This window comes from Salvelinus alpinus, chromosome 1, assembly GCF_045679555.1.
Source record: "Salvelinus alpinus chromosome 1, SLU_Salpinus.1, whole genome shotgun sequence".
Lineage (NCBI taxonomy): Eukaryota > Metazoa > Chordata > Actinopteri > Salmoniformes > Salmonidae > Salvelinus > Salvelinus alpinus.
The window spans coordinates 103,971,598-103,993,260 of NC_092086.1; the positions used below are offsets into that span (position 1 = coordinate 103,971,598).

General features: G+C 44.8%; 1 protein-coding gene across 3 annotated transcripts in view; it reads left to right on the forward strand.

The window, feature by feature from the left end:
- The first annotated feature begins 3,884 nt into the window (after positions 1-3,884).
- Positions 3,885-21,663, forward strand: part of adamts6 (ADAM metallopeptidase with thrombospondin type 1 motif, 6) — a 136,017-nt gene continuing 118,238 nt past the window's right edge. For 2 of the 3 annotated variants that reach the window (XM_071338982.1, XM_071338992.1), the window contains exons 1-6: positions 3,885-4,363; positions 6,229-6,740; positions 7,539-7,939; positions 12,284-12,464; positions 18,048-18,283; positions 19,002-19,085. In XM_071338982.1, coding sequence (XP_071195083.1) covers positions 6,638-6,740; positions 7,539-7,939; positions 12,284-12,464; positions 18,048-18,283; positions 19,002-19,085 — 1,005 coding nt within the window. In that variant the 5' untranslated portion in view covers positions 3,885-4,363; positions 6,229-6,637. The remainder of the gene's footprint in view (positions 4,364-6,228; positions 6,741-7,538; positions 7,940-12,283; positions 12,465-18,047; positions 18,284-19,001; positions 19,086-21,663) is intronic. The other variant, XM_071338998.1, reaches the window with a different exon arrangement.

A 21,663-nucleotide genomic window follows, 5' to 3' on the forward strand; every position in this document is an offset into this window, starting at 1 on the left:
GCTTTTTACTCAAATTTTTTATATTATTCTTTATGTGATTTATCTTTGTTTATCTATGTGGACAAATTATTATAGGAGGACTTGGGAGAATAATGATTTGCAACAGACAGCGCATTCACTATCAGAAATAAAAATACAGCCCAACTGGCCTGCTACTGCGCCTTTCTGTGTCTTCGATATTCTTTCATGCTCAATGATGCACCTGGCCTCTCCACTGCCTATCAGCTATTCGTATTTGTTCTTGTGAAGTCATATTGAAAATTGATGCAGTTTTGAATGCTTTTATGGGTAATATATTTCTAGTTAGCCTATTGCATATCTGGACAAACGATCCACCTACCACTATTGTCACTATGAATGGTGGATAGAGGGCAGGGTGGACCGTTAGACTGGTAGACTATACTGACCTGTGGTATAGTAAAAGTTAGCACACGGAAAAGCATAGTGCAAAAGGGAAGTACCAAAACACCTTGATATAAGGGAGGTGCATACAAGCAGATGAGGAAATGTTGCTAGGTTGGAAGAAATTATATAGTAAAACCTGCAAAAGAGCAGATGTAAACCAGTCAAAAAATGCACTACCATCCCCTGTGCCCAATAAAAAACCACACAACCCTCCCCAAATCAAAAACACATTCACTCTCTGAATGGCACACATACCCAATCCATACCTCAATGATCTCAAGGCTTAAAAATCCTTATTTAACCTGTCTCCTCCACTTCATCTACACTGACTGAAGTGGATTTAACAAGTGACATCAATAAGGGATCATAACTTTCACCTGGATTCACCTGGTCAGTCTCTGTTATGGAAAGAGCAGGTGTTCATAATGTGTTGTATACTCAGTGTATGTACTCTGGTACCAGATCTATTTGTGCTGTCTGCCAACTCCATAATATTGACCCCCAAAAATGTATCTTAAAGGAGTTAGCCATCAGTGACGGAGTTGACGAGCCACTGACGGAGTTGACAACAGATACTTAAAAGAGACATATTTTTTGCCTCTAAAAATAAAAGTTCAATACACATATTTGTAAAATATGGAAAATTATTTATTTGAAAATCCCCAATAAAAACATAACCATTCTATAAGATGTTTCAGCACTCTGACGGAGTTTATGTTAGACAAAAATCTGACAGCGTTTATGTAATTTTTCTTCTTCATTCAAATGGTATACACAGTAGCAATTTTGTTTTTCCACAGATGCTTTATAACTCTAAAACCTAATTAAATGTAACATATTCAAACCAAAATTCATATTCTATTTTAATCTCTCAGGCAGATGGAGTTTATGTTAGTGACCATGGTGATTCCAATATTGTTTGCTTAAATCTATCAAAAGTAGAGAACTATACAGACCATGAGGAGTCTTGTTGCACTACATGTAATGAGGACAGGAAGAAGGGGTCTTTATGGTATAGCTGACCCTGCTCATTCCTGATTCAATTGGGATTTTAGACAAATCTGATGGACTAAACCAAATCTTTCAGGAATCAAAGTTTTGAGATCAATATTATCTAGTCACAAAGGGCTATTGCAAGAAACTACATCCAATAGTTTTTCAGTTAATAGCAATTTTTGCCAGTTTTTAGAATTTTCACATTTTCAATTTTTTGGAGAGTTTGAAAATGGGATCCTTTGCTCCAGACAAGGGAATTTCCGGGCATTTCCAGGCATTTCACCCTTTGCCTTGATGACAGCTTTGCACACTTTTGGCATTCTCTCAACCAGCTTCACCTGGAATGCTTTTCCAACAGTCTTGAAGGAGTTCCCACATATGCTGAGCACTTGTTGGCTGCTTTTCCTTCACTCTGCGGTCCAACTCTCCTTCTTGATCAAATAGCCCTTACACAGCCTGGAGGTGTGTTGTGTCATTGTCCTGTTGAAACACAAATGATAGTCCCATTAAGCGCAAACCAGATGGGATGGCATATGGCTGCAGAATGCTGTGGTAGCCATGCTAGTTAAGTGTGCCTTGAATTCTAAATAAATCACTGACAGTGTCACCAGCAAAGCACCCCCATACCATCGCACCTATACCTCCCGGCTTCACGGTGGGAACCACACATGCGCAGATCATTCATTCACCTACTCTGCATCTCACAAAGACACAGCGGTTGGAACCAAAAAAAATCGAATTTAGACTCATCAGACCAAAGGACAGATTTCCACCGGTCTAATGTCTATTGCTCGTGTTTCTTGGCCCTAGCAAGTCTCTTCTTCTTATTGGTGCCCTTTATTAGTTGTTTCTTTGCAGCAATTCGACCATGAAGGCCTGATTCTGCGTGAACATGAACTGAACAGTTGATGTTGAGATGTGTCTGTTACTTGAACTCTGTGAAGCATTTATTTGGGCTGCAATTTCTGAGGCTGGTAACTCTAATGAACTTATCCTCTGCAGCAGAGGTAACTCTGGGTCTTCCTTTCCTGTGGCGGTCCTCATGAGAGACAGTTTCATCATAGCACTTGATGGTTTTTGCGATTGCACTTGAAGAAACTTTCAAAGTTTCATCAGACCAGAGAATCTTGTTTCTCATGGTCTGAGAGTCCTTTAGGTGCCTTTTGGCAAACTCCAAGCGGGCTGTCATGTGCCTTTTACTGAAGAGTGGCTTCCATCTGGCCACTCTAACACTCTAAAGGTCTGATTGGTCGAGTGCTCTAGGAAGAGTCTAGGTGGTTCCAAACTTCTTCCATTTAAGAATGATGGAGGCCACTGTGTTCTTGGGGACCTTCAATGCTGCAGAAATGTTTTGGTACCCTTCCCCAGATCTGTGCCGAGACACAATCCTGTCTCTGAGTTTTATGGACAATTCCTTCAACCTCATGGCTTGGTTTTTGCTCTGAAATGCACTATCAACTGTGAGACCTTATATAGACAGGTGTGTGCCTTTCAAAATCATGTCCAATCAATTGAATTTACCACAGGTGGACTCCAATCAAGTTGTAGAAACATCTCAAGGATGATCAATGGAAACAGGATGTATCTGAGCTCAATTTCGAGTTTCATAGAAAAGGGTCTGAATTCTTATGTGAATAAACAATTTCAGTTATTTTTTTATTACACATTTGTGAACATTTCTAAGAACATGTTTTCACTTTGTCATTATGGGGTATTCTGTGTAGATGGGTGAGGATTATTTTATATTTAGAATAAGGCATAACGTAACAAAATGTGGTAAAAGGGAAAGGGTCTGAATACTTTTCAAATGCACTGTATATGCATGAGGGTGAGTAAGTACCAGGTTAAGGACCTGGAATTAGGCTGGAATTCAATCAAATCCCCAATGAGGAAACTCCAGACTAAGAACACATCAAATGCCTCAAATGAATAAGGCAATAACTATAGGCGAAATAAAGAGGACAATATGCATTTCTGAGATGAAGAAAAACACAGTTCATTATTATTTATTAATAGAGGTAATGATGACAGGTAATTGTGAAATGTGAAAGTTGCTATATAGTTTTTGAACACTTGATGGCGCAACAATCCTTCAAATAGTTATGTGTTTAATCATCAGAAGAGATAGCCTAGTGTTTAGAGCGTTGGGCCAGTAACCTAAAGGGCGCTGGATCGAATCCCCGAGCTTACAAGGTAAAAATATTTTGTTCTGCCCCTGAACAAGGCGGTTAACCCACTGTTCCCCGATAGGCCGTCATTGTAAATAAGAATTTGTTCTTAACTGACTTGCCTAGTTAAATAAAGGTGAAATAAAAATAAAAATGATGCTACACTTTGCGCTGACGGTTCTTGCGCACTATTTCTATCCCCCAATCCTCCTCCCCCTGCACGTGATATTAGATCGGAACATGCGCACACATGGTTAGAATAGGCACATCTGCAATGACGTAAACTGAACCGCCCAGCCTGAAAAAGCTGCCAATTTGAAGCAGCTTGGAACTTGGCTATGGTTCCAGACCGGGTATACTGTATTAAAGGGAGCTATACTTCACCTCAATTTAGCTGTGTTGCATACACTGTCCTAGACCTAGACTAGTTGCTATTATTAAGCAGAGTACTACCTGCGTTATCCAAAAGTAACAACTCAGCAAACACACCAAGTCTATTTTAAAAAGGACAGTTGGGCTATAAATTAGGTATCCTTATTCTTGGGGATAGACTATTTTCTGCAAAGTGAGTTGTATCTTAGCCTGTGCTCCTCTGTTTTCTCAAGGGGAGCGAGCCACTGCAGTAGCGGTATGAGAGTCCAAGAAAAAGAGAATGGCATAAACCGAGAAGAGATGCACAGAGGAGAGAAGTGATCTGGCTACCACGGAACTCAGTGCAGACGAAGTCTATTGTCTGCAATCTGTACTCTACTCTCTACAGTTGGGTTTTGCCGCTGCCAATGAAAATGAAGACGGTAACTATCTGCTTGTAGTCTATCAGCACTCCATAGACACAACTCATGCACGTTTAACGGAGCCAACGCAGATCCCTCTTCTTTAAAACCTGTAGGCTATCCATCTTTAGAAAATAACAGAAAATACAATGACTTATCTTTCACATTGTGGACTACATATTTTGGAAAATCTCTTTTGTGATTTTAGCAAAACGGGAAATAGATCAAAGGTGAAAAAGTATACCCTATAGGCACTTACAATTCCTGACACAGTGTTTGGTGAGTAGCCTAAATGTTGGTTAAAGTTGCAAACTTGCATCCACTATTTATTCCATCATTTTTATAGAACAGTGTAACTTTTAACACTGGTTTGATGCCTATGAGCACTTGGCATAGCCCAGGCTACTTTATCTTGCACTGTTACATTTGTAACTCACTAAAACAGATCCACATCTGTTAGAACAGTCTGCGTGTCTGTCTGTGTCGGCAAAGTCAAACAAACCCAAATTACTTGCCGAGATAGAGTGCCTAGGCTACTAACAATAATGATTCCCGGCATTTTCAAACTCTTTTCGAAATCCCTAAAATAAGAACAGCGCTGGACTGTTTGTATTATATTCCAGTTGTAGTTGAATTACATAGCCTCCTAGATTAACAGAAGCAGTGTAAAGTCACTTGTTTTTATTTGAGCGATCGGTTGGTCGTTTGGTCGGTCGTTGTAGTCTGATGTATTCGGGCCGAGTGCCAACTGTCTGGGTCAGACGGAGTGGCCAAGTAGATTTAGGCTGCTGTCTGGATATGTGCAGCTATGTTGGTTATATAGCCTTTAGAGAAGATACAACACGCCGCTTCCAACACTATGGATCCTATCCACAGACAGATACCCACCCGTACTGGTTTTACGCGCATCTGATAGATCAGAGGTGATTGGTGGAATTTACGCGTCATTTTCACTAGGACCTAAACTTGGAACCTCGCCTGCGCTTGGTTCTAACAGTATGGCATGCAATATATATGAGCTGTGTGAGTGAGTGACCTTCTCTTGAAGAATATCCGGTAAGTGATTTGAAATATAAATGTTTTTATTGATTGATTGATCAATTGCTTGATAGGTTAATGTATGAATGTGTGCGTTATTACATGGTTATTACCTGATTATTACACCTTTACTTCTGAGTTATTTGCGCGTGCACACACACACACACACACACACACACACACACACACACACACACACACACACACACACACACACACACACACACACACACACACACACACACACACACACACACACACACACACACACACACCACACAAGCACACACACACACACACACTCAGAGGGCTTGCTGAGACCAACATTGATCTGTTGATTTGCTCCTGGCTGCAGAGAGAATCAGTGGGATAGAGATGACACAACCTGTTATAGAGACAGGTGCTGTGTTGACTGAGGAGGCTGGCGGACATCAGCACACGCTGCTTTTGTACTTGATCAATGGGTTGTTGTTGTTGTTGACTTGCTGTTGAACGTCTGAGAGGCTGACTTCTCCTTAGGCTGTGGAGATGGTATGGTGTCATAAACATCCTTAAACACACACCTCGGGTTTATCAGGCTGGGATAGAGATGACAGGCTGGTTTAGCAGTACTGGTTTAGCAGGCTGGTTTAGCAGTACTGGTTTATCAGTACTGGTTTAGCAGGCTGGTTTATCAGTACTGGTTTAGCAGGCTGGTTTATCAGTACTGGTTTAGCAGTACTGGTTTAGAAGGCTGGTTTAGCAGGCTGGTTTAGCAGGCTGGTTTATCAGGCTGGTTTATCAGTACTGGTTTATCAGTTGTTTTGTAGCAGGTATGCTTATTTACCTATGAAATGATGTATTCACAGGTATGCAGATGGATTGGTCAAGACAAGCTTCCAATATAGATCTAGATCTATAGATCTGCTGCATGGGATGTGTTTGAAGAGACTGACTGATCTACTGCTGGATTCTAGCATCACCACCACCCATGATTAGTGGCTGACATGAGCTCAGAGGGAAACACCAGTGAGGTCTGGAAGTGTCAGTTGCCCTCAGGAGGAAGCTGAGTGTCTCTGAGACATTCTCTGTGTGAGACCTGGATGAGACGAGAAGAGAAGGAGAAGTAGTGATAACATTTCCCACACAGAGGACCTAAAACCATGGGCTTGTTATGGTGCCAGGCACGCCGGACTGAAGTGTGTTCCTAGCCCATCAGTAGCACCACCACCCCCCTCAACCCTCCTCCCCCCAACCCCATGTCAGACCTTTCTCTAAATGATGGACATTTTGTGGAAGACGCTGACTTGGATATTGATATTGAGCCTGGTGGTGGTCATGGCTTCCTCTGAATTTCAAAGACTTTCGCACAACTCACAAGGTAGGATTGCGCATTGCTTAATAACCTTGTACTGCAGTGGGCTAAATCATATTCACACAGTGATTCATGGTCGTCTTAGATAGATCTACTTTGAAACAAAAGGATACACCTCAAACAAATGGTTATGGGATTAAAAAAGAGGACACCTGTACCATGTTAGATATAGAGTAGAAATGTATTCCATTTTGAGTTTGCATCCCAATATTACACTTCATATACATCACAGAAGACTGAAATATACCAAAACTGTTTGACATAGAAATACCAGTTTTATTTTTATTTTTTATAACCTTGATTAATTATGAAATTATGAAAAATATGAATAACATTCCACCCATGTGGCCACTAGAGGGCACTATTCGTGATAGAATGCATAAAAGGGGTTTGTGCACATCTCCCTAGGTACTAGAAATGCTCTCCTTCAGAGAAAGTGATTTCTCTAAGCAGTGAGGCAGGTGTAGGTATGGTTGCTGCACATGGTCAGTGGTCAGTCAGTCAGTGAGACATCTGTAACATCTGGTGATCCTGACCTCACTGTTGTTTTAGAGGGATGAATCACAACCTGCTAGCTCTGGCACACTGTGAGGTCATGTCTGTCCTGTCACTGTCTGAGTTCCACTATAGACATACACTGACATTCTACTTTCTATGAGTCCTACTATCTGTAGTGTGTATCCTGTATGTATTATGCAATGGCTAGATCCCTCTCATTTGTCTCTTCCTCCTTCTCTTCTCCTCATACACCCCTCCTCCGATGGCTCGTCCCTCCATCCCCCCGTTCATTATTTTCTGTAAAAGACGAGTACCTGTCCTACTTGCAGCACTACCAGCTGACTGTGCCAGTGCGAGTGGACGAGAACGGGGACTTCCTCAGCTACACTGTGAAACATCACAAGCCCGGTCGCAGGAGACGAACCGCCGACGCCACCAACACCACCATCGGCCCAGAGCCAACCGACCACGCTGAACAGAACCCGGCCCAGTCCCGGCTCTTCTACAGACTGTCGGCTTACGGAAAGCACTTTCACTTAAACCTGACCCTCAACCCCCACCTGGTGTCCAAACATTTCACGGTGGAGTACTGGGGGAGAGAGGGCCTGGAGTGGAGACATGACATGGTGGAGAACTGCCACTATGTAGGATACCTGCAGGATCAGTACAGCTCCACCAGAGTAGCGCTCAGTAACTGTAAGGGCTTGGTGAGTACCATGGGATGTGTTTGGTTCGGCGGTGTGTTGGAAGGAAGCTGCTGTATGTAGTAGCCAAGCAGTATTGGAATGTGTGATGATGGGATGGAAGAGAGGACAACCTGATCTGTGTGTTTCGTAGAACACCCACCACCACTCTACTCCCCTTCATGGCTTTCTGTGACTTTAGTTTTGAGTATGTCTGAGTGTATTTGTGTATATTTGAGTGTGTTTGAATAGTACTCAAGGACCTGTTTTGTGAGGAGGCCGGGAGGCCCCCATTGACCAGTCTTCTCCCTGTCTGAGTCACAGAGAGTTAATACTATGCCGTCTCTCTGCTCTGCTCTGCTCTGCTCTGCTTACCTCAGACAAACCCACAGCTCTACAGGATTAGACAGAGTGTAGTTTGCTAAATAGCATGTTGGCCTCCCTCCTCCTGGCACAGTGACACTGTTAGGATAGGGCACAGTGACACTGTTAGGATAGGGCACAGTTAGGATAGGGCACAGTGACACTGTTAGGATAGGGCACAGTGACACTGTTAGGATAGGGCACAGTAGGATAAGGCTGATGAGGAAAGCTCTCTACAGGATCATCAGAGCTTTAGTCACAGCCAGCCAGCAAGCCAGCCAACCAGGCAGTCAGCCATCCAGCCAGCCAGTCCACCCACTATAAAGAACCTAACATGCAGCCAGCCAGAAACCAGCCAGCCAACCAGTTAGTCTGCCCACTATAAAGAACCTAACACATAGCCAGCCAGCCAGCCAACCAGACAGCCAGCCAACCAGCCAGCCAACCAGTCAGTTCACCATAGTGTACCCCACACCTATCCTTCTCAATGGACTGTGACAGTAAGCATGCAGGGCTGTCTTTCTGTTTGCTTACTAAACAGTCAGGACCAACTCTCTTGTTTTGGGGATGCATCAAACTTCTCCTCAGGTTTCAGTTTCCCCAGATATACTAATGCCCAGTCCCAAATCAACCCCTAGCCCCTAACTTACCCCTAGGCATTTGTTGTAGATCTGAAGAGGTTGGATGGATGAGTGTAGGCGATATGGTAATAGCTCCACACAGACCCAGCCCAGGACTATCTGGTAGTGTCAGATCTATGAGACGTGACTGTTTGGAGGTAAGGGACTAGACAAGGGGGTTATGAACTGGGCTTGAGTTTCTCCAGGGAAAAAATAAAGAAAGGGATTGTGTTGCTTTCTGTGGGCCTTAACGAGGCAGCTAATCAAAGCTTAGGTATTGTTCCTCTTAAAGGTGTTGATCTTAGACTGATGGACTGGCCAGACTGTCTTTGTTAAAACTCACCGCTGATGGACTGGCCAGACTGTCTTTGTTAAAACTCACCGCTGATGGACTGGCCAGACTGTCTTCGTTAAAACTCACCGCTGATGGACTGACCAGACTGTCTTTGTTAAAACTCACCACTGATAGACTGGCCAGACTGTCTTCATTAAAACTCACCGCTGATGGACTGACCAGACTGTCTTTGTTAAAACTCACCACTGATGGACTGACCAGAATGTCTTCATTAAAACTCACCACTGATGGACTGACCAGAATGTCTTCATTAAAACTCACCACTGATAGACTGCCAGACTGTCTTCATTAAAACTCACCACTGACAGACTCACCAGACTGTCTTTGTTAAAACTCACCACTGATGGACTGACCAGACTGTCTTTGTTAAAACTCACCACTGATGGACTGACCAGAATGTCTTCATTAAATCTCACCGCTGATGGACTGACCAGACTGTCTTTGTTAAAACTCACCACTGATAGACTGGCCAGACTGTCTTCATTAAATTTCACCGCTGATGGACTGACCAGACTGTCTTTGTTAAAACTCACCACTGATGGACTGACCAGAATATCTTCGTTAAAACTCACCACTGATAGACTGGCCAGACTGTCTTCATTAAAACTCACCACTGATAGACTGCCAGACTGTCTTCATTAAAACTCACCACTGATGGACTGACCAGAATGTCTTCGTTAAAACTCACCACTGATAGACTGGCCAGACTGTCTTTGTTAAAACTCACCACTGATGGACTGACCAGACTGTCTTTGTTAAAACTCACCACTGATAGACTGCCAGACTGTCTTCATTAAAACTCACCACTGATGAACTGAACAGACTGTCCTTGTTAAAACTCACCACTGATAGACTGCCAGACTGTCTTCATTAAAACTCACCACTGATAGACTGCCAGACTGTCTTCATTAAAACTCACCACTGACAGACTTGCCAAACTCTTATCCTCCCTCTTATCCCCCCTCTTAACCCCCTCTTATCCCCCTCTTAACCCCCTCTTATCACCCCTCTTATCCCCTTTTATCCCCCCTCTTAACCCCCTCTTATCCCCTCTCTTATCACCCCTCTTATCCCCTTTCCCCCCCTCTTAACTCCCTCTTACCCACCCCTCTTATCCCCCTCTTATCACCCCTCTTAACCCCCCTTTATACCCCCTTTTATCACCCCTCTTATCCCCTTTTATCCCCCCTTATCCCCCTCCTTATCCCTCCTATTATACCCCCTCTCATCCCCCCTCTCATCACCCCTCTCATCCCTTCTCTTATCCCCCCTCTTATACCACCTTATCCACCCTCTTATCACCCTATCCCCCTCTCATCCCCCCTATTTTACTTTGAAACATCTCAGAAGAAGAAGGAAGCTCTGTTCCTCTGTGCCAATCACAATTATGTGGAGAAAAACATGTATTACTGTTGCTGCGACCAAATGTACAGTATCATAAATTGAATTAGGTCTGTTTCGCCTCTGACCATTTTAATAGTACCAAAAATGGACAAAAGTGAAATGTATCTGAAGTGTAATCTTGTAAAATGCTAGACGTATTTGATATCTTGACATCACACTCTGCTAGGCATTTATCAAATCTGGGTTTCTTGCCGGAGTGTGCCAAGTTGTGATATTTGGTTAATTGGTTTCGTTGTGGGTTTTTACGGAGGGAAACAGCGTGCCAATGTTTTTTATAAACACATTCTGAAGTACTTTTTCAATTTATGTTACAAAGGGGGTGTTCAAGGGCAGAGAGCTGTGTACTCTGGTCCCAGTCCCAGTAATTACTGCGTTGTTCTAGGTGTAATTGGTTGTTATAACATGATTTATCAAATTGCTTCAGAGTGTGGGGTGTTTCTACATCTGACTGCAGTGCAACACACAGAGCAAAGCAGAACAGAGCTATGTGCTGCAGCCTGCAATGTTATGTGACTCAGGCTGTAACACACCATTAGCCATTTAGCTCTGACTCAGGCTGTAACACACCATTAGCCATTTAGCCCTGACTCAGGCTGTAACACGCCATTAGCCATTTAGCTCTGACTCAGGCTGTAACACACCATTAGCCATTTAGCCCTGACTCAGGCTGTAACACGCCATTAGCCATTTAGCCCTGACTCAGGCTGTAACACACCATTAGCCATTTAGCCCTGACTCAGGCTGTAACACGCCATTAGCCATTTAGCCCTGACTCAGGCTGTAACACACCATTAGCCATTTAGCCCTGACTCAGGCTGTAACACGCCATTAGCCATTTAGCCCTGACTCAGGCTGTAACACACCATTAGCCATTTAGCCCTGACTCAGGCTGTAACACGCCATTAGCCATTTAGCCCTGACTCAGGCTGTAACACGCCATTAGCCATTTAGCCCTGACTCAGGCTGTAACACACCATTAGCCATTTAGCGCTGACTCAGGCTGTAACACACCATTAGCCATTTAGCCCTGACTCAGGCTGTAACACACCATTAGCCATTTAGCCCTGACTCAGGCTGTAACACACCATTAGCCATTTAGCCCTGACTCAGGCTGTAACACACCATTAGCCATTTAGCCCTGACTCAGGGTGTAACACACCATTAGCCATTTAGCCCTGACTCAGGCTGTAACACACCATTAGCCATTTAGCCCTGACTCAGGCTGTAACACACCATTAGCCATTTAGCCCTGACTCAGGGTGCCAATCATTTCACAGATGATTGTAGTTGTGCTGAACAAAGCGTTCAACCTGATTAATAATAATAATACTGGTTAATAATACTCATTAGTAAAACAATATGTTGATGACTATAATGAAAATGGTTATTTGTTAAAAGTAATTTAATGTAAACAGCTTAAAATGTTTTACTGTAAGGCCATTTAGGCTGGTCGTACTTGGAATTACTTTTGGCAAAATTGTTAGATAATTTTTAAGGGTGTTATGTAATTATTTAAAAAGTGCAATAAGATCAATTGAAATGTTGTGTTTAAGTGTGCGTGTTGTGACATTGTTTGCATTCTTTGCTTATAACCTGTCTCTCTCGATGTTCTTGTTTCTCAACAAGCACGGCGTTATTACAACAGAAGAAGAGCAATATTTAATAGAGCCACTCAAGAATATATCCTCCACAACTTCCAGCCAATGGGACCAGGGAGAAGGACAGCAGCATGTTATATATAAAAAGTCTTCCATCCCCTCGCCGCAGCAGCAACCCAGCCAACACGAGTTCAGCTGTGGCATCTCAGGTTGGTGAAGAATCTTCTCTTCTCTGCTCTTCTCTGCGCTTCTCTTCTCTGCTCTGCTCTTCTCTTCTCTGCTCTTCTCTGCTCTTCTCTTCTCTGCTCTTCCCTTCTCTGCTCTCCCCTCCCCAGCTCCCCCCCTCCCCTCCCCTCACTGCCCCCCCTCCCCCTCCCCTCTTCTCAGCCTGGACCGACTCTGAGCTGGGTGACTGACGTAAACAAGCAGCTATACATAGCAGGACAGAGGAAGTGCTGGTTTGGTTCTAGGCCCAGGTTCCGGTGGATATGACCATGCTGCTGTAAGCTTGACCCGTTCTGGCCTCTACTCAGCCTGGTGTATACACCAGAAACTGATCCTAAAAAGGCTTTGTGACTGGGCACTATAGAACTAGAGCAACTACTACCACTGAATTCAAATGGACGCTCCTTTTCTCATTAAGTGTTTTTATGAACAATACACATACTCTGGCCCTCCGCAGAGCTGTGTCCTGTGAGATGTGGTGTGGTGGGATGGGAATTGGAGGGGAACCAGGTGGATGTGGAGGTATTTGGTCCAAGGTCTTATAAGTAGCAGCGAAGGCTGTCATGGGCAGGAAGTTGGCGTGCCCTGACATGTTCTATCTTATAGCCCTTCCCCAGAGCATCTGGGCCATAAAGGAAGGCAAGCCTTCAGCTGCAAGGTTCAAAGGGCCAGATTCCCAATGTGTGTCTGACTGCAACCCTCTCCTGACTCTGCTCTGGCTATGCCTTCGTGGATATACAGTACCAGTACCATATACAGTACCAGTCAAAAGTTTGGACAAAGTTTTTCTTTATTTGTACTATTTTATACATTGTAGAATTATAGTGAAGACATCAGAACTATTAAATAACAAATATGGAATCATGTAGTAACCAAAAAGTGTTAAACAAATCAAAATATATTTTAGATTTTAGATTCTTCAAAGTAGCCACCCTTTGCCTTGATGACAGCTTTGCACACTCTTGGCATTCTCTCAACCAGCTTCACCTGGAATGCTTTTCCAACAGTCTTGAAGGAGTTCCCACATATACTGAGCACTTGTTGGCTGCTTTTCCTTCAGTATGCGGTCCAACTCATCCCAAACCATCTCAATTGGGTTGAGGTTGGGTGATTGTTGTGTTAGTGTATGTCAGTTGTTTTGTCTGAAACTTTGTTCCCCCTGGTGCTATTGGACCAGGTCTCTCTTGGAAAAGAGATGTTATCTCAATGAGAAAAACCTGTATAAATAAAGGTTAAAAAAATAATAATAATAATTGTGGAGGGCAGGTCATCTGATGCAGCACACCATCACTCTCCTTCCTGGTCAAATAGCCCTCACACAGCCTGCAGGTGTGTTGGGTCATTGTCCTGTTGAAAAACAAATGATAGTCCCACTAAGCGCAAACCAGATGGGATGGCATATCTCTGCAGAATGCTGTGGTAGCCATGCTGGTTAAGTGTGCCTTGAATTCTACATGTAAATAAATCACAGACAGTGTCACCAGCAAAGCATCCCCACATCATGACACCTCCTTCTCCATGCTTCACGGTGGGAACCACACATGCAGAGATCATCCGTTCACCTACGCTGCATCTCACAAAGACACGGCGGTTGGAACCAACAATCTCATCAGACCAAAGGACAGATTTCCACTGGTCTAATGTCCATTGCTCGTGTTTCTTGGCCCAAGCAAGTCTCTTCTTCTTATTGGTGTCCTTTAGTACTGGTTTCTTTGTAGCAATTTGACCATGAAGTCCTGATTCACACAGTCTCCTCTGAACAGTTGATGTTGAGATGTGTCTGTTTGTAACGGCTTTCTTCCTGGGCTGAAGGAGAGGACCAACATGCAGCGCGGTTAGTGTTTAACATGTTTAATAGACGGTAAACTGTGAACACTTAACAACAATTCAAAACAACAAACGTGAAAGCCGAGACAGTCCTATCTGGTGCAGAACACAAACACAGAGACAGGAAACAAACACCCACAAAATCCCAACACAAAACAAGCCTCCTATATATGATTCTCAATCAGGGACAACGATTACCATCTGCCTCTGATTGAGAACCATATTAGGCTGGACATAGAAACAGACAAACTAGACACACAACATAGAATTCCCACCCAGCTCACGTCCTGACCAACTAAACACATACAAAACAACAGAAAACAGGTCAGGAACGTGACAGAACCCCCCCCTCAAGGTGAGAACTCCGGGCGCACCCCTAAAACTCAAGGGGAGGGTCTGGGTGGGCATCTGTCCGCGGTGGCGGCTCCGGCGCAGGACGAGGACACCACTCCACCACTGTCTTTGTCCCCCTCCTTAGCGTCCTTTGAGTGGCGACCCTCGCCCACGACCTTGGCCTAAGAATCCTCCCCAAGGCCCCCACATGATTTAGGAGGTAGCTCAGGACAGAGAGGTAGCTCAGGACAGAGAGGTAGCTCAGGACAGAGAGGTAGCTCAGGACAGAGAGGTAGCTCCGGACTAATGGCAGCTCCGGACTGAGTGGCAGCTCCGGACTGAGTGGCAGCTCCGGACTGAGTGGCAGCTCCGGACTGGGTGGCAGCTCCGGACTGGGTGGCAGCTCCGGACTGGGTGGCAGCTCCGGACTGGGTGGCAGCTCCGGACTGGGTGGCAGCTCCGGACTGGGTGGCAGCTCATGACTGGAGGGCAGCTCATGACTGGAGGGCAGCTCATGACTGGAGGGCAGCTCATGACTGTAGGGCAGCTCATGACTGTAGGGCAGCTCATGACTGTAGGGCAGCTCATGACTGTAGGGCAGCTCATGACTGTAGGGCAGCTCATGACTGGCTGACGGCTCTGGACGCTCATGGCTGACTGACGACTCCGGCAGATCCTGTCTGGTTGGCGGCTCTGGCAGATCCTGTCTGGTTGGCGGCTCTGGCAGATCCTGTCTGGTTGGCGGCCCTGGCAGATCCTGACTGACGAATGGCTCTAGCGGCTCCTGACTGACGAACGGCTCTGACGGCTCGGGACAGACGGGCGGCTCTAACGGCTCGGGACAGACGGATGGCTCTAACGGCGCTGGGGAGACGGATGGCTCAGATGGCGCTGGGGAGACGGATGGCTCAGATGGCGCTGGGGAGACGGATGGCTCAGATGGCGCTGGGGAGACGGATGGCTCAGATGGCGCTGGGGAGACGGATGGCTCAGATGGCGCTGGGGAGACGTATGGCTCCGATGGCGCTTGGCAGACGGCCAGCTCTGACGGCGTTGAGCAGACGGACAGTTCAGACGGCGTTGAGCAGACGGACAGTTCAGACGGCGTTGAGCAGACGGACAGTTCAGACGGCGTTGGGCAGCCGGGCAGTTCAGGCGCCGCTGGGCAGACGGGGAGTTCAGGCACCGCTGGGCAGACGGCAGACTCTGGCCGGCTGAGACGCACTATAGGCCTGATGCGTGGTGCCGGAACTGGAGGTACCGGGCTGAGGGCACGCACCTCAGGGCGAGTGCGGGGAGGAGGAACAGGGCTCTGGAGATGCACTGGAAGCCTGGTGCGTGGTGTAGGCACTGGTGGTACTGGGCTGGGGCGGGAAGGTGGCGCCGGATATACCGGACCGTGAAGGAGGACACGCGCTCTTGAGCACCGAGCCTCTCCAACCTTACCAGGTTGAATGATCCCCGTAGCCCTGCCAGTGCGGCGAGGTGGAATAGCTCGCACTGGGCTATGCAGGCGAACCGGGGACACCACCTGTAAGGCTGGTGCCATGTACGCCGGCCCGAGGAGACGTACTGGAGGCCAGATATGTTGGGCCGGCTTCATGGCACCCGGCTCGATGCCCAACCTAGCCCTACCAGTGCGGCAAGGTGGAATAGCCCGCACTGGGCTAAGCACGCGTACTGGGGACACCGTGCGCTCCACCGCATAACACGGTGTCTGACCAGTACGACGCCCTCTCACTCCACGGTAAGCCCGGGGAGTTGGCTCAGGTATCCAACCCGGCTTCGCCACACTCCCCTTTATCCCCCCCCAAGAAATTTTTGGGTGAGCCTCTCGGGCTTCCAGCCTCTCTTACGTGCTGCCTCCTCAATCCACCGCTCCTGGGCTGTGGCTGCCTCCTTCTCCTCCCGAGAGCGGCGATTCTCTCCAACCTTAGCCCAGGGTCCTTCTCCGTTTAATATTTGCTCCCAAGACCATTCCTCCTGGTACCGCTGCTTCTGTTGCTGCTGCCCATTTCCACGCTGCTTGGTCCGGGTTTGGTGGGTATTTCTGTAACGGCTTTCTTCCTGGGCTGAAGGAGAGGACCAACATGCAGCGTGGTTAGTGTTTAACATGTTTAATAGACGGTAAACTGTGAACACTTAACAACAATTCAAAACAACAAACGTGAAAGCCGAGACAGTCCTATCTGGTGCAGAACACAAACACAGAGACAGGAAACAAACACCCACAAAATCCCAACACAAAACAAGCCTCCTATATATGATTCTCAATCAGGGACAACGATTACCATCTGCCTCTGATTGAGAACCATATTAGGCTGGACATAGAAACAGACAAACTAGACACACAACATAGAATTCCCACCCAGCTCACGTCCTGACCAACTAAACACATACAAAACAACAGAAAACAGGTCAGGAACGTGACACTGTTACTTGAACTCTGTGAAGCATTTATTTGGGCTGCAATTTCTGAGGCTGGTAACTCTAATGAACTTATCCTCTGCAGCAGAGGTAACTTTGGGTCTTCCTTTCCTGTGGCGGTGGTCATGAGAGCCAGTTTCATCATAGCGCTTGATGGTTTTAGCGACTGCACTTGAAGAAACATTCAAAGTTCTTGACATTTTCCAGATTGACTGACCTTCATGTCTTAAAGTAATGATGGACTGTCGTTTCTATTTGCTTATTTGAACTGTTCTTGTCATAATATGGACTTGGTCTTTTACCAAATAGGGATATCTTCTGTATACCACCCCTACCTTGTCACAACACAACTGATTGGTTCAAACGCATTAAGGAGTAAAGAAATTCCACACATTTTCTTTTACACAAGGCACAGCTGTTAATTGAAATGCATTCCAGGTGACTACCTCATGAATCTGTTTGAGTGAATTCCAAGTGTGCAAAACTGTCATAAAGGCAAAGGTTGGAATCTCAAATATATAAAAAAATCATGTTTAACACTTTTTTGGTTACTACATGATTCCATGTGTTATTTCATAGTTTTGATGTCTTCACTATTATTCTATAATGTAGAAAATAGTAAAAATAAAGAAAAACCATGGAATGAGTAAGTGTGTCCAAACCTTTGACTGGTACTGTATATCTGATTGTTTCATTGTGTTTTAATTCAGTGAATAGTTTTTTTAATGTTGATAAATGTTTAATAAATAATAATTATTGGTTATCAAATCATCAGTAGTTTCTAATCTTCCTGGAATGTTTCTATTGAGGTGAACAGTATCAAACGCTCCCTTTCTTTTTGAAGTTACCCTGTGAAGATGATCATCAGATGAACCATTTCCTATAATCACCTGAGATGGTTCTTTTTCACAGCATATCATCAGACAACAACTTTACTCACTTGGTTGAGCATCTTTTTTCTCTCCCTCCTTCATCCACAGACCTCCCCTGCCAACATAGCACTCCTTCCCCAACCTCTCCAACCTCCTCCTCTCACTCCTTCTCTCCCACCCCAGCCCCTGGGTCCAACAGTTCCCTTCCCAGCGGAGGCTACAGACAGAGGCGGTCGGTCAGCATGGAGCGCTTCGTTGAGACCCTGGTGGTAGCTGATAAGATGATGGTTGGTTACCATGGACGCAAAGACATCGAGCACTATATCCTGTCTGTGATGAATATTGTAAGTTTGATCCTGCTTTTCGCTTTGATTACTGTTGTTTTGTCTCAAAGAAAAGCCTGACAATAGAGTTGGAGTCAATCACTTGGGCTTCCGAGTGGCGCAGCGTCACTACAGTCCCTGGTTCAAATCCAGGCTGAATCACATCCGGCCGTGATTGGGAGTCCCATACGGCGGCGCACAATTGGCCCAGTGTCGTCCGGGTTTGGCCGGTGTAGGCCGTCATTGTAAATAAGAATTTGTTCTTAACTGACTTGCCTAGTTAAATTAAGGTCAAAAAACAATTCAAATGGGTTCATGTCAATGGTCTAATGTAGTGTTTTCCTCATCTCCTGCCCTGCGTTAGTTTGAGTGCACAGAATATTACAAAGCAGTCAGGACTCACTTTCACCTGTCCAGGTCTTTCACATCAATGCAGATGAAGACTGGAGGAAAGATATTAAGATGCACCTCTAGCCTGCTGATATTGGAAACAGGCCAATGTAGAGTATTACAACAGGAACAATGGACTTATTCGAAGCGTTTCTCTCTTTGGATAGAATTTTGTTTTCATTAACATTTTAACAGAATGTTCTCTCTAACTGAAAACAGACATTTAAATCGCAGCGTGATCTGGATGTGTGGTTGCTGTTTTCAACCCCAGTATGTGTGAAGAAAACAATGATCCAGTGTTGTGACAGTTTGTCTGACTTTGTGTCTTTTCTTCTTTTCTGGAGGTCAGGTTGCCAAACTTTACCGTGATGCCAGCCTAGGAAATGTTGTGAACATTATAGTAACTCGCCTGATTGTACTGACTGAGGACCAGGTGAGGGCACTCTTCTCTCTGTCTTCCTCTTTCTCTCTCTGTCTTTTTCTCTCGCTGTCTTCCTCTTTCTATCTCTGTCTTCCTTTTTCTCTCTCTGTCTTCCTCTTTCTATCTCTGTCTTCCTTTTTCTCTCTCTGTCTTCCCTTTTCTCTCTCTGTCTTCCTCTTTCTCTCTCTGTCTTCCCTTTTCTCTCTCTGTCTTCCTCTTTCTATCTCTGTCTTCCCTTTTCTCTCTCTGTCTTCCTCTTTCTCTTTCTGTCTTCCCTTTTCTCTCTCTGTCTTCCTCTTTCTATCTCTGTCTTCCCTTTTCTCTCTCTGTCTTCCTCTTTCTATCTCTGTCTTCCCTTTTCTCTCTCTGTCTTCCTCTTTCTCTTTCTGTCTTCCCTTTTCTCTCTCTGTCTTCCTCTTTCTATCTCTGTCTTCCCTTTTCTCTCTCTGTCTTCCTCTTTCTATCTCTGTCTTCCTCTTTCTCTCTCTGTATTTCTCTCTCTCTGTCTTCCTCTTTCTCTCTCTTTATTTCTCTATCTCTGTCTTCCTCTTTCTATCTCTGTCTTCCTCTTTCTCTCTCTGTATTTCTCTCTCTCTGTCTTCCTCTTTCTCTCTCTTTATTTCTCTCTCTCTGTCTTCCTCTTTTTCTCTCTGTCTTCCCTTTTCTCTCTCTGTCTTCCTTTTTCTCTCTCTTTCTTCCTCTTTCTCTCTCTATATTTCTCTCTCGCTGTCTTCCTCTTTCTATCTCTGTCTTCCTCTTTCTATCTCTGTCTTCCTCTTTCTCTCTGTCTTCCTCTTTCTATCTCTGTCTTCCTCTTTCTCTCTGTCTTCCTCTCTCTCTGTCTTCCTCTTTCTCTCTCTGTCTTCCTCTCTCTCTGTCTTCCTATTTCTCTCTCTGTCTTCCTCTTTCTCTCTCTGTCTTCCTCTCTCTCTGTCTTCCTCTTTCTTTCTCTGTCTTCCTCTCTCTCTGTCTTCCTCTTTCTCTGTATCTCTCTGCTTCTTTCTCTCTCTGTCTTTCTCTCAATCTCTCTTCCTCTCTCTCTCTCTCTATCTCTCTCTCTCTCTGTCTTCATCTTTCTCTTTACATCTCTCTTTCTCTCTCTGTCTTCCTCGTTATCTCTCGGCCTCTCTCTTTGTTCCTCTCTCTTTCTATCCACATCAACATGAATGTATTTCTCTAATCTCAGTTAAAATGTATCTGTTTTGGTTACTTATTATGCAATAACATAGTTATTCCAAACAGTTGGGAGAGAGAGTAGAAGGATGACAGAGAGGTGAGAGAGGAGAGGACTGAAAAGATGAGACAAAAGGACACCAGAGTAGATGAGTGAGAAGAGAGAGAAGAGGAAAAGAGAGAGGATAGGAAGCATCTACCATATGTCTGCCGCCACTAAAGACGAAGCTCAGGAGATGAGCTCAGACTTCTTCCCTCAGGGGGATTTGATTGAGGATTTTTTACATTCAATCTATATAGTGTAGGTTTGATGAGAGAAACAGAGTGAACTGTACATCTAGCCTCAGTCTATAGAGGATGGACTCCAGCAGAGATGAATACCTCTTCATTCATTCTCCATTTTAAGACTGAACCCCATATACTTTTTCCAGATGGAGTGTAATATGAATATATTGATGATTAGAATATTCTTTCATAGATGTATCATATGGATTAGCTTAACGGATAAGTCAGAATCCTGTCAAATGGTGGACATGGTTTTAATAAGCTTGTATACTATTGTTTTCAACTGATGCTTTTGACTATGACGGCCTAATCCTAACTTAAAACATAAGTCATACATTGATGTCAATGGGAGATTTAAGTGAAAGTCTGAGTGGCTTGCATTAATCTTAATTCAGCACTAGATATGCCAAGCATGAATTTTAATTCAGCACTAGATATGTCAAGTGCAGAATGTTGGGCCTGTTCTGTATGGAATGCTGGGTTCTGTGTGTTCAGACTGTGTTGTGTGTTCTGGGTTGTGGATGTATTCAGACCGTTCTGGGTTGTGGATGTATTCAGACTGTTCTGGGTTGTGGATGTATTCAGACTGTTCTGGGTTGTGGATGTATTCAGACTGTTCTGGGTTGTTGATGTATTCAGACTGTTCTGGGTTGTGGATGTATTCAGACTGTTCAGGGTTGTGGATGTATTCAGACTGTTCTGGGTTGTGGATGTATTCAGACTGTTCTGGGTTGTTGATGTATTCAGACTGTTCTGGGTTGTGGATGTATTCAGACTGTTCTGGGTTGTGGATGTATTCAGACTGTTCTGGGTTGTGGATGTATTCAGACTGTTCTGGGTTGTGGATGTATTCAGACTGTTCTGGGTTGTTGATGTATTTAGACTGTTCTGGGTTGTGGATGTATTCATACTGTTCTGGGTTGTGGATGTATTCAGACTGTTCTGGGTTGTTGATGTATTAAGACTGTTCTGGGTTGTGGATGTATTCAGACTGTTCTGGGTTGTGGATGTATTCAGACTGTTCTGGGTTGTGGATGTATTCAGACTGTTCTGGGTTGTGGATGTATTCAGACTGTTCTGGGTTGTTGATGTATTTAGACTGTTCTGGGTTGTGGATGTATTCATACTGTTC